At 55.1% G+C, this 13250-nt stretch overlaps 3 protein-coding genes across 3 annotated transcripts; 2 read left to right on the plus strand and 1 right to left on the minus strand.

Moving 5' to 3' along the window:
* Positions 1-85: 85 nt before the first annotated feature.
* CCMA1212_002595 (CWF19-like protein) lies at positions 86-1784 on the plus strand (the record flags this gene model as incomplete). The annotated part of the gene is made up of 2 exons (XM_073699975.1): positions 86-102; positions 170-1784. 2 exons carry the CDS (start codon positions 86-88, stop codon positions 1782-1784), a joined length of 1632 nt encoding a protein of 543 aa, XP_073560971.1.
* A 1428-nt stretch (positions 1785-3212) lies between these two features.
* On the minus strand, positions 3213-5150 carry CCMA1212_002596 (M-phase inducer phosphatase; the record flags this gene model as incomplete). The annotated part of the gene is made up of 3 exons (XM_073699976.1): positions 4845-5150; positions 4717-4784; positions 3213-4651 (listed from the first exon to the last, which is right to left on the minus strand). Exons 1-3 carry the CDS (start codon positions 5084-5086, stop codon positions 3213-3215), a joined length of 1749 nt encoding a protein of 582 aa, XP_073560972.1. The 5' UTR covers positions 5087-5150.
* A 4743-nt stretch (positions 5151-9893) lies between these two features.
* CCMA1212_002597 (DNA polymerase V) lies at positions 9894-13084 on the plus strand (the record flags this gene model as incomplete). The annotated part of the gene is made up of 2 exons (XM_073699977.1): positions 9894-10941; positions 10995-13084. The coding sequence occupies 2 exons, from the start codon at positions 9894-9896 to the stop codon at positions 13082-13084; spliced, it is 3138 nt and encodes a 1045-aa protein (XP_073560973.1).
* Positions 13085-13250: the final 166 nt, after the last annotated feature.

Below are 13250 nucleotides of genomic sequence, written 5' to 3' on the forward strand. Positions count from 1 at the left end.
ACAGCTCTATGCCTCTCCCCTCTTCTCTACGCTGCCACATACAACAACACCAAGGCTGAAGCAAAACTCCAGATAGTCAGGCAACATGGCTGCACCCAAGATGTATGTGCTCGTCTATGAACCAAAGCATTCGCCGCAGCTCACCGTACTGACATTGAGGTTCTGCTAGCATCGTCCTGGGTAGCCTAAACGGCCAGCTCGAGCCAGCATTCAAGAAGCTGGCTACACTCCACGCCAAGAACCAGTTTTCTCTCGCGATTCTCGCCGGCGATGTCTTCACTACCGATACTGACGACGAGACGATATCCGCCCTGCTAGGGGGATCCATCGAAATTCCCCTTCCCACCTACTTCACCGTCGGCATTCATCCCCTACCGCCACGAATCGCAGCGAAGATCGAGGCCGATGAAGAGATATGCCCTAACCTTCACTATCTTGGGAAGCGCAGCGTGACAAAGACATCCGAAGGCGTCAGAATCGTAACGCTCGGCGGCGTCCTCGACCCCAACCTGGTAGCAGGCCAATCACAAGAACAGCACTTGCCCTTTCACACAACAGGCGATGCAAAGGCCTTGCGAGGCGCCAATAGCACCGACATTCTGTTGACCGCTATGTGGCCGGCAAAGATCTGGACTGGCTCCAAGGTGGTCCTCGAGCCTTCTCATCAGGCCCTCGTGAGCAGCTCCGAGGAGATTGCCGATCTATGCGCGGCCTTGAAGCCTCGGTATCACATCTCAGCCTCTCCAGACGCCTTCTTCTACGAAAGAGAACCTTTCATCCAGCAGTCTGACAAAGATCCCAACGCCATCTCCGCCACACGCTTCATCTCCATGGCACCCTACGGAAACGACAAAAAGGCAAAGGCAATGTACGCCTTCACACTCAACCCATCAGACACGACCATCCCCCCCGGCGCCACCGCCTCGCCCTTCGCATCCAGAACCACCACCGCCAAGCGCGGAAGACAAGACGAAGGCTACAGCCGCTTCGGGAACCACCACGACGGCCACCACGGGCGCCACAAGCGCCGCCGCGCCTCGCCGCCCCCGGGGCCCGACCGCTGCTACTTCTGTCTGTCGAACCCCAACATCTCGGCGCACATGTGCTGCAGCATCGGCGACGAGGCGTACGTCACGACCGCAAAGGGCCCCCTGCCGACGCCCACGACGTTTGCGGACCGGGGGCTGGACTTCCCCGGCCACTTCATCATCATCCCGCTGCCGCACGCCCCGACGATAGCCAGCATGGGCAGCACCGCGGACCCCGCCAGCGAAGCCGTCAAGGCGTACACCGAGATGTCCCGCTTCAAGGAATCCCTGCAGGCCATGATGGCCGCCAAAAGCTCGCACAGGCTCGGCGCAGTCACCTGGGAAATCAGCCGCGACCGCAACGTCCACCTCATATGGCAGCTCGTCGCCGTCCCCGCCGACATGATCCAAAAGGGCCTCGCAGAGGCAGCCTTCCGCGTGGAGGCCGAGAACCTCAACTACCCGGCCTTTAGCGCCACGGACATTCCCCTGGAGGACCTGGCGACCGCCGGCGACTTCTTCCGCGTCTGGCTGTGGGCGGACAACGGCGAGGACAAGATTAAGGGAAAGTCCCTCGTTATGCCGCTCGCGCGCGACGCGCGCTTCGATCTGCAGTATCCGAGGAGGGTGCTTGCGAAGCTCTTGGGGCTCGAGAGCAGGTTGAGCTGGCAGGACTGCGCGCAGTCTGTGGAGGAGGAGACGAGGGATGTGGAGGCCTTTCGGGAGGCGTTTAAGGAGTGGGATTTTACTCTTTGATGGCGCGCACATCACTCTGTAATGGCGAACGTTACTCTTTGGCGGCAGATTCGAAGAGAAAAAGTCAGTGGTTCATATTCTTCTTCTTCTTCCTTCTGGTGCATATATCCTTCGGCATTTCGGGGGCTCACAAGACCTTGAACATTACACGCATCTTACACGGGGAAAATGTTTAGTTTAAAAACCTCAATAGCATAGATAAAACAACAGCCGCAATCCAATAGAGAGGCAACAGGCCTCTACACACGCGTTTCTTGAATGGACAGTATCACTGGCGCACTACTCTTAACAGTTGTAAGTAGCTGGATGCTCTCCTCCGCAAACGCTGTTTAAAGCTACCTTACACGTCTTATAGACCTCCAACCATCACTCTAGGAGGATAGACAGCGGATCCTCTTACCCTGGGTATTCAACGACCCTAAACTTCGAAGAAAGCTCTCCAATACTCAGCAGATAGTTCATCGCTCATGAGAAAGGGTAGGTTCCCTCATCCGTAGGTAGCAAAATCAAAGTATCGGCCATGGTGGTGAGAGCTCTCAACGACCCATGTGAACACTAACTGAGGCTCTTTCGCACACTTATTCAAGCAGAGAGACAAAGGTCGATATTTCAAATGCGTGTATAAGCTAGCTGGGTCCTCTATGTCCATGTCCTTTCACGGCATAATGTACAGCCAAAACTGTCGAGAGAAACATCTCCCACTGTCTAGCTATTCCTACAACAATCAAACACAAGCGCCGCCCTGGGTTGCTGCGCTCCATGGCTCATTACAATGAGCAGAGGGATGGTCATCCTCCTGTAGTGAAAGTATGAACATGCAAAGATCAAAGGGGGGGGGGGAGACAAATTCGGGGTTATGAACGCGAAAGCACGCGTGTTGAGGGGTATTCATTCCTGACAACGGGGGGGGGGGGACAGGCATGAAAATAACACAATCAGGTAGTGTGCCGCAATAGGGTGCCCGACACCCGATGTGAGTCCTCCATCGGCAGAGATCGTGAGGTCGAAGAGTGGCAATGCTGCGAAAGTCCTAAGAATACGAGCGGGTACATCCAACGACTGAGAAAGCGGAAAAAGGCTTCCGAGATTGTTCCTGGGGGTAAAAAGACCGTCCGACGAGACCGTATCCTTGGAATGAGAAGACAAAGAGAGATTTACTGCGAAAGAAAAGAGGAAAAGAGGAAAAAGTTGGCAGCGGTCCGTCAGCAGCCCGACAGGAGTGAGGAATCAAGCAATACTACCTGGGACTTCAGGAGAGCTCCAGGAACGATTCCAGTCCACGGACTCCTCGTTCTTTTCAACGTCCAAATGCAATGCATCGCCAGAAGCCAAACGTAACTTTTCGTCATGAAAACATACAAGCCCCAGCGGCAGCTCCGGACAAGCCACATGTTGGACACCTCAAGCGTCGTATGGTATGGGCTAGTACTAGTAGGAAGCCATGCGGCGACTCTGTGCTCGGTCACCGCAACTGGGCGAGTCGGTGGTGGAAGCAGCAGGGGGAGAAGCATTGCGGTTCCGCGAGTGAGGACGAGGTGGTCCCGTGGGAGAATCGTGAAGGCTCGTGCTCCGCTGGCCAAACGCAAAGGTCTGCGCACGACCAAAGGGCTTCCGGGCCTTCAGGCGGCCCATCTCTCTCTCACAGGTCCGCTGGTGCTTCTCGTCAGACATTTCGACATACTCGGGAGGAAAGCACCTCGAACGGTGCTCGGCAAAGAAGCCGCTGTAGCCACCATCCAGAATATAAATCTCTGGATAGGTCAGGCGAGGGTAGTGCTCTGCGTTGATGGTGCGGTCGTGGGAGCGAATGTGACGCGCCATGAGGGGGGCTCTGTGGGCCGAATATTCACAGTGGAAGATTAGTAGAGTCAAGCCGTCCATCGGGGTTTCGAAGAGCTGGTTAGCCAACAGCTCCTTGTTGTTGTGATTGACAGCGCTATCGATGTGGCCGCCTTCATACTCGTACTCGAATCGACAGTCGATGACCATGCGGTGAGCAAACTTGTCGCTGTACTTGCCGTCCAAGATGGCCAGCATGGTCTCCCTGGTGATTCGAGGGATGGTGTCCGTAGGATCATCTGCGAGGAAGTGAGGGATGATGGGCTCGTGGGCCTCTTCAATGTCAGCCACGGAGGCCTTGAGTATGGGGGAAGCGGCAAGCGCCGCCTCAGGCTTCGGCTTCATGACGTCCGAAGGGCTTTCGAACATGCTCAGAGAGCGACGGAACTGCTTTCGGGTTCTCAAAAACGGGTTCGACTGTCTCCTAGAATGAGAGACGCCCGGCGAGCCATGGCGATTGTTCCCTGCGACGACACTTGCGAATTGAGACCTTGCACGGAGACCGATAGGAATAGGCGGGCACGGGCTGTTGGATAACGAAGGCCGGCTGCTGCTGCGGTCCTGCGGAGGAGAAGCGGAATCGAAACACTCGTCGAGCGAAAGGGTTGAGGTATTAGCTCCGAACTGCAGTGGCGAGGCTTGAGAGCCAGGTAGGCCACCGCCAGAAAGCGTCTTCAACCGGCCAGAAGTCATCCGCCTTGGGGCTGCTATCCTACGGCTGGCCACGCTGTCGGTGTGTCCTCGGCCGCGTCTAACAAGCGTTTGCACTGGCTCGGCAGCGATGGGCTTCAGCGGCTCCGAGGATGCCTGGCGTGCGCGCCTCGCCGGTTCCAGAGATGACTGGCGAGAGATCGGGGCCGGAGAGTCAAGCATGGTGGCATCCGTGAAACCCGAAGAGATCGGTGTGGGCGACGCAATCTCTACGACGTTGCTGAAAGTCACCTTGTGGGGGAGAGGAGACGACTCTATGGTATCGGGGGCCTGGATAGGCGAGGATGATGATGGCAAAGGAGTAGTTGCCACAAATTCTGCGGTGTGTCAGCCAAACCATACTCGTATCCAGCTACTGAAGCTCTCGCGAACAACCCCATACCTCTGCTGCTCTCGCCGTCCACAACCTTTGCCGTGAAAAGGGCTCGTCGTGGCGTCATGAGCTTGGGACTAAGGCTTGGTTAGCATCGTGATCTCGACACCCATTGTGGTCCAAGGAGGATAACAAACCTGGCCTCATTATCAATCTCCAAGTTCTGGGACAGATCCGCTGCCAGGCTCGCAGCAGGAGACGATCCCCGGACGCCCTTGATGTCGAAGAGGTCTCCCGTGCCCTTATGCAGCTGCTCGCGAAGGCTTAGAGATCCCGAAGCAGACTTGTTCTTGTAGTGAGAACGGAAGATGTCTCTGCCTCCCCATGCAGGAGCAGGCATTGGGCGGTGCAGAGCCGCCAGAGGCGATGAAGCTTCCATGTTCAAGGACGTGTCGCCGATACCTCGCTCTCTCCGAGGTACCCGACAGCTCCAGACAGCAATGCTGCTACTTGATATATGGAGCGTCGAGAGATTGGAAAGAGTAAAGGACTAAAGAAGGGCAATCAAAAGCTTCGACGTTCTAGCTTGGCCCAAACAATGGCTCCTCAACTATCGCCACACGAGCCCGAGCTCCAGCTCCCCTCCCGTTCTTTGTGCCGTGCCTCTTTTGTTCAGGGACAGCGTATGCAAGTGGACGATTCGGCAATTGGGGTTCTCTTCGCCTTCTTTTGTTTGCTCACGTCCAACTCGCTGCTGGTTCTAATAAGAGGCATGAATCGAAGCTTGCGGTGGGGCGGCAAGGCTTTTTCTTTCTTTGTCGTCGTTACAGTCGTACTATTAATGCCAGATGCTTGTAAGAGTGGGCATGGAGTTGATCGTAACGTCGTATCGTCAAAGGCGTCTGCTCGACCCGGGCCTGGCCTCGGCCTCCGTCTCGAAGGGACAAAGGTGGGCGTGGACGTGCAATTGTCGTGTCTTTTCCCGTGCCAGCATGCGGTGCTGGATGCAGCTCAAGCCCTGCAAGACCCGGAGTAGCCGTAGCTGTGCTTTTTTGAGCTCCACGGCTACCTAGTGAGGTCGTCCTTTCGCTTGTCCGCTGCGATTGGCGAGCAGAAGGCCTGTTTTGCCTGGCTGTCGTGCCCTTTGGGAGTCGTGACGGGAGTGAGGGTCAGAGGAGCGAGGAACAGATGAGGAGACAGCGCCTTTTCAATGGTCGTTGCACCAACGAGGGCCAGGGTCAGGGCCAGGAACCGGGCTTGGGATGGAGTTGGACGTTGTTAGGGGTGATTGGGGTGGTTTTTAGGGACGATGGGCGCTGCTGGGGAGAAACGGAGCATAGGCGGCCGGGTCTGGTAAGGTCAGGGCAGGTACCTACTCGTCGATGTACCGATACCGTCCGTGCCTCTGGCGGTGCGGAGGTACCTGCTACCCGCAGCGAGTACAGCGGCCACAGGGCAATTCAGCACCTCCGAGGGGCCTGCAGCGCGCCATCCCAGCGTCAGCACCGCTGCTCAGCTGCCCTCAATGGGTCCATGCCGTTGCGCGTGAACTGATCCCAGCTACTAATCTGTAGGTATCTACTACCCGCACCTCATACTGAGCGCCTCGCCGTCCCTGGTACAGTCTCTGGCCATCAGCGGTTGCTCAGTGAGCGGTGGAGCGGCTTTTGTGCTCGGTGGGCGCTTAGCAGCCGGGAAACTGGCAGTAATCCCTGGTACCTGCTACTTCCGGCCCTCCTTCTGCCTCTCTGCTGAGTCTTGCTGAGAGCAGCCAGAACAAGGCATTTTCTTGGTGCTTGCTCTCGTGCTTCTACATAAAATTGTCACACACTACCGCAGCTTGGCCGGAGCTCAAGAAGCTCGACCTGCAAATGTACCGGTACCTGCGGCTGAGCCAAGCGGCGGTGAGAAGTGGGAAGACCGTGATGCTCTGTTTGGACGGATTTCAGGTCATTTAACAGCCTGCAGGCTCCAGCACCAGTTGTTCTAGCGTGTTAGCCAGGGATGGAGAGGCCATCGCTGCCATGAGGATTGAGACCTGCAGGGCAGAGGACGCGAGATCCAGTGCTGGCTTCGTGATGCCCGCAACGGCCATCGACCTGAGTACAAGTACAGCTCTGCCGCGTATACGGAGAGGTACGTGAAGAAATGACATTGCTATCAGAGGGAGCTTCGAGTTCTCCTGGACCTTGAAAGGGCAGCTCAAGCTTTGAATCTCACTCGTTGTCTTGCACAACGAGGCGCGTGCCCTGCTCTGTTCCAGTCGTGGCTCGCTGTCAGAAACGCGATTAGAGGCAGGCCCCTGCTCCCCTTGTCGTCCATGCTGCTTCGCCCAGGAAACAAACGTGGACATGAGTTGCATGACATTGGACCTCGAGGCTCATTCAGCTGGTGATGCTGAAAATAGGTACAATTGGCTTGGACACCCAGATGCAAACGTCTGAGCTTTGTCTGTCCTGTGATCTCGCTCAAATCACTTACCTAGCCACATAGCTGCTTATGACAAACAGCACCGACCCCGATGCTTTGAACCGCAACAATGTCAAAGATACTCGCACCCTTTCTTTGCGCGTCAAAGCCGCAATAATGCATTCGTACTGCAATTGGTACGCTCAATTGGCCTCTTCTTTGACCCAAACAACTGCGGGCTTCGGAAGCGATGCTGACTGGCTCGCACGTCACAGCCCGACTGCACCGATCCGGCCATTTCTTTCATCACGTCGTTTGCTCCTCGCACACAAACGTTCTTCGTACCTGTACCCAAAAAAACAGGAAAGGAGAGACATTGGTCCCGTTGTCACCCTGCCTACGCTTGTCCAAGTGCGGTTGGGCCGTTGATCGTATCTTGCTCCCGTGGATCAAACAATTTGCAGCGGGTTTTCAGTTTCCCTGGCGATGGCTTCGACTGGCGGACCTTTTTTCGTGCCCTCCTGCGACGATCAATCCCTGTCTCCCATGCTCATCCACTTTGACGAGAGACAGGCATACTACTTTATACGAGGAGCGCTTCGTGCTCGCATGAGCTAGCGATTCACCTCCGAGGAGCTGCAATCGCCCTCTTGACCTCGCTCCGATTACACGCAAACGCGTCAATAGCTGATCAGGACCACGAGCCACGATCCTCTTCAAGTTCCCTGAACGGTACTCAGATGGCTCAAAGGGACGTTCTTCGTGCTGTCTCTTGCTCATTTGCTAACAATACCTCATGCAGGATGAAGCAATTCAGAATCAAAACACAGAGCATCTCTTGCATGCACCATTGCATGCTACTAATCCCACTTCGAGCCCGACTCCGCTTGAGCCCCATCGTCGGCGAATAAAGCAGCCATGTCGATACTGACGAGCATGGCCAGGGTATTTCACGCTTCTGCAAATCGGAACACGGACTTCATGCCCTCCAGGTTAGGATCAACACTGAGATGACGGCCAAACCTTGAAGCCCCAAGCGTCAAATACGAGCCATTCCAGTGTCATCGGATCGGTCGATTTCAAGTCGACGGATTCCGTCACTGAAGACCATCACGATATTAGCCGCGCTTCTGAGACGTCATGCTTGGATAATCCATTGAGGCCTACTTACCCGTCTGCTCCGGCGATGATTGACAGGCACACAGATTCCAGCTCGTCTTGTGAAAAGTGCCCGTTAGCTCACGAGCCAGACAGGGCTTGTCTCTTCGCTAACTTCTAGCGCGACAGCTCGTTGTCTTAGGTAACCGCCTCGTCGCGAGAAAGCACCCGCAACTGATTCGCGGATGAGCAGATGCACACGACCATTCTGCAGTTTTCATGCCCAATGTGCTGTGCGTGCAACCGCCAATGGCGCCTCTGCTTCCCACATCGTCCCGTTTCCCAAGCTCGCCTCCTTGTCCGTTGGACTGACATGCCGTAGCAGCGGGTGGGCGCCTACGGAGTACATACATATTGCAGCCCGCAAGAAAAAAGAATGCACAGCAACCGGTCCACTGCCGACGGTACCGAAAGGTTGATCTCTGCTTTGCTCCGAGTAGTATTTACAGCGTTTGATAGGGCAGATGAGTGGTGACGAGCATCCGTCGGTTGCCACAGGAAGCTCCCGCAACCAGCTCAAGGCTAAACTAAAGGGAAGGGACAAACAGCATGGCTTTGCTAACATCAAGAACAACCTCAGCTGACTGTGATGCTCATGAATCCCTCGACGTTCCCCGAAATGGCAAAGCCCGAGCAGCCGTGCCTCCGCCTTGCAAGGGGATGAACAGAGCTATTCGATCCTTGCGAGAGCTTCTCGTCCTGTCGTTTTGTGGCAAAGGACCCGATGGCGTCGCAGTGGATGCGACGTGATACCGGCTGTCTCCTCCGTATTTCATGCGGAAAAAAAGCCCGTTTCAGAGTCCGCATGGACCCGAGGCTCCATTGTGAAGAGCGGAGAACCACAGTCCACTGCCATGCAGGAGGAAATAGAGGCGCGGCATAGAAAAACGCGCGTCGTCAAGTGCTCGTGCCCAAGTAAACAAGGCCGGCGCGTCTTGATTGCTTTACCCCGCAATCTGCCCGGCAACCAGAGCTGCTCAGCCGCGAAGTCACGTGCTCTCGCTGCTTCAACGTACTTGTACTTTCCCGTTGAAAGACCCTTGAGCCAATCATGTCGTTTCTTGGTGAGAATACAAGTTGTTCGTCCGAATGCATAAGGTATGAGTCTGTTGCCCGCCTCACGATATTGATTGATCTGGCATCATGGACGTGTATGTTAACCAGCGCTGTCGTCATGACGCATGAAGTTCTCTTCGGTTTTGATGCGTCAGATACCTACTTATACAAGCGGCAGCAGAACTAGGTACCTAAGGTACCTAGAGCGAATACGTACCTAAACGTCCGGCAGCATTGGTGAAATTATGATCAAGTACCAACAGATGTAGCTTCCGTCTCACAAGTTCTGTTGCCACAACTCAAAAGCTAAGTTTGTTGACGATGATGTCTCGTATTCTAAACCTTCCATGGTTGCTATTTTGCACTTTTCATCATTCTTGTACTTGGTGTCTTGTACTTGGTAAAGCATCTCAGCAACAGTCCTGGCATAGAAACATGTGAATGTTCGCAGGCGGATAAGTGTGGGACCCGACTGGTGGGGCATCAAAGCGGTGTATTGCGGCAGAATCTTTTTATCGTGGAATTTTCTAATCGATCTCGAAAGATAATGGCACTGTAGTGTCGCATACAGCACGACATCATTGTCATTGCACTTTCACATTGAATCTGCTATAAATCTCAATATGGGCAGCAAGAGGAAGCGCGGAGGCAAGGACGCCGCCAATGCGCCCCCAAACTCACAGAAAAAGGCAAAGAATGCCGCCTCGGTCCCCGTTCCTGCCGCCGCAACCGCAGCCGCAACCGCAACCGCAAAGCCAACCCTGGATAAGACGCCCTTTGTCGAATCGCCCACGCTCGAAGACCGAAAGCGCGAGGGCCTCCTATACGAGCTCCTCGGCAGCGAGGATGAAAACGACAGAATAGAGGCCGCTGATTGCATCATATCAGGGCTCCTCGGCGGCGAGGGCGTTGCCGAACCAGTGCTGCAGAGGCATCTCGACCGACGACTCTTCCGAGGACTCTCCAGCGGTCGCAATGCTTCGCGCATTGGCTTCAGTCTCGTCATTACTGAGATCCTCAGTCAGCTGTTTGGAGACAAGGCGCTGAGTCTGGCAGAAAAATACAGCGGATTGACCTTTGACGTCGTGCTGGGTTTCCTGTTGGACAAGGCCAAGATTGTCGGCAACATCCCTGGACAGGAAGAACGAGACATCTTTTTGGGCCAACTGTTCGGCCTCGAGTGCTTCGTTAAGAGCCGCACTCTGTTTTCGGACCCCTCGAGATGGAACACAATACTGGAGGAGCTGTTGAAGTTGAGCAACAAGAAGGTCTGGCTCAAGTCGCAATGCGGATGGGTTCTCGTCCAGGCACTGCAGCAGATGGATAAGGCGCAGGCCAAGGCCACTCTTGAGAGGCTTTCAAATGCAGGCGTGGCCAAGACTGCCGAAGGAGTTGCTGTCTGGTTGGTTGCACTCAGCCGGTTCCCCGATCTCCAAGTCAAGCCCTGGCAGCATCCCCTCTCCAGAAAGACTCTCGGCGATTTGACTGCCATCTTGAAGGAAAGCTTCAATGACACCAGCAAGGATTCCTCCAGCAATTCGAGGAACAACCAGCAGGCAACTTGGACGGCTCAATTGCATTTCGTTTGGGATCTCATCCTCAACCACTATCTCAAGACTGGAGAGACTGAGGTCGAAGAGTTTGCTCACTTCTGGGGCCGAGTTGTTGATGGTGAGTTATCCTCGCATACACGTTATATGGACAAAAGCTAACCCAAGGTCCAGATGGTTTATTCTCTAAGCAGGCCACTGATGGCCAAAAGTTCAAGGGCTTCATTGTTTTCCAAAAGTTCCTCGAAGGCTGCATTGTGCACCACCCGTTATTGCAGATCCTGTTCAGCAAAAACCTGATGACATCTCTCATGAACCAAGCCGCAAAGGAAGATCGTTACCTACATCGAGCAGCCATCAAGGCACTAAAAGCCATTGAGGGTGCAGTATCTTCTCACCCCACTGCGCTGGTTCCTGTCCTTGAAAGCCTTCTGAGCAGGAATGGCGTTTACAACTTTGATCAGCGCACTAGCACGAAGACGATTGACAAACTGCTGCAGAATTTCAATTCGGACAATGACAAGGCGACGTTGAAGATTATCCTGGCTCCTATCGCTAGTCTTTCTCAACAGGAAGTCAGCGAGGCTCAAACCATACTTAGAGTACATATCGACTACCTCTCCAAGGTTCTCGCTGCATGTGCTTCCTTCAGCACGAAGGAATCCCAGTCTGACAAGCTGAAGGGCACCTCTCTGAGTGCGACGCTGCAGCAGCTATCGCGACTTGCCTACTCGCAGCCAGACGACATCCCTAAAGATGTCTTGACAGAGCAGATTCAAGAGCTAGCCCGCTCTCGATTAGAATCTGCACTGGCGAAGCTGACCCGACAGACTGCCGACTTCGTCACATTCTGTCAGGCAGTTGCCGCCATCGACTCAAGTGCGGTGACCATGTCTGAGGAGATCAAAGAGGCCATTGACGGCGCACTGTCAAGAATGCAGAAGCTGCTGAAGCAGAAGATCAAGACAGACAACGACAAGACCTTGACGCAAGGATTGGCCATGCTCCACGCCATCTCAATCTTCCAGTTATACAACCAAGACCCCGACGCCATGGAAGTACTCGACGATCTGGCTCAGTTCCACGACAGGCTCCAAGAAGGCAAGCTCGGCGACGACACCGGAAGCTCAGAATTCCTGGTCGAGATATTGCTCTCCATGGTGGCTCGCCCTTCCTCATTGATGCGGCAGGTGTCCCAGCAGGTGTTTGAAGCCTTCACCTCACAGATCTCAGCTGGCGGCTTGGAGCTGCTGACTGACCCCCTGGCGGCAAACGAGAGCGCCAAGGGTCAGAAGGAGCTCTTCAACACGGAGGATGACGACATGGACGTTGATGAAGGCTCCTCAGATGACGAGGATGATGATGATGTCGAGGAGTTGTCCAATCTCGAGATTGACTCTGATGTCGAGTTTGTCGACCTCGAAGACGCTGATGGAGAAGATGGCGATGACGATGCAGAGGATGATGAAGACGACGACGACGACGACGAAGATGAGGAAGACAAAGACAAGGCCAATAAAAAACAAAAGCCCATCCCCGTAGACCTCGACGACCTCATGGGCCAAATTCTCAAGAGCCACCGCCTGGACAAGGACGCCGACGCGGAGTCCTCCGCCGACGAGGGCGACATGTCCGACTCGCAAATGTTCGCCCTCGAGGACAAGCTCGCCGAGGTCTTCAAGCAGCGCGCCAAGGCCCGCCCGGACAGCAAGAAGCAGAAGAAGGACGCCAAGCAGTCCGTCGTCAACTTCAAGCACCGCATCCTCGACCTGCTCGACATCTTCGTGCGCAACGAGGTCCTCAGCCCGCTCGGCTTCGCCCTGCTCATCCCGCTGCTGCACCTCGTGCGGACGACGACGACCAAGACGCTCGCCAGCCGGGCGTGCGAGATTATCCTCAATTACCAGCGCGGCATGAAGAAGGCCAGGAGCGGCATCAAGGATAAAGATAACGCCGCCACCAGCAGCAGCGCTACGGAGACCGCACTGCCGGCTTATGACGCGGACCAGCTGCTCTCCGTGCTCGTCGAGGTCCACGAGGAGGCGGGCAAGGACAACGCGCACGCGTTCGCAAAGGCCGCCAGCGCCGCAAGCCTCATCGTCGCGTCGGCCATGTTCGCCACGGACAAGGAGCTGGTGAAGAGAGTGGCGGCGGTGTACGCCAAGACGCAGTCGGACTGGGTGCTGGGCCAGGCCAAGCTGCAGAGCTCGTTCTTTGCGGACTGGAACAACTGGTGCCAGAACCACGCTTCTCAGGGGCGTTAATTGTGATACCCGTGTAGGTTAGATTCTGTCATGCGAGGATTCAATGGAATAGAGTAGCAAATAGAGCATAAGAGAGACGAGGCACGTCGCGTCCCAACGGACATTCATCCAGAGGAAAGCATTTCTCTATGAGCCTTCTTGTTGTGAAGAATACATGTGTTGCCCC

This window comes from Trichoderma ghanense, assembly GCF_004382785.1.
Source record: "Trichoderma ghanense strain CCMA-1212 chromosome Unknown scaffold_2, whole genome shotgun sequence".
Lineage (NCBI taxonomy): Eukaryota > Fungi > Ascomycota > Sordariomycetes > Hypocreales > Hypocreaceae > Trichoderma > Trichoderma ghanense.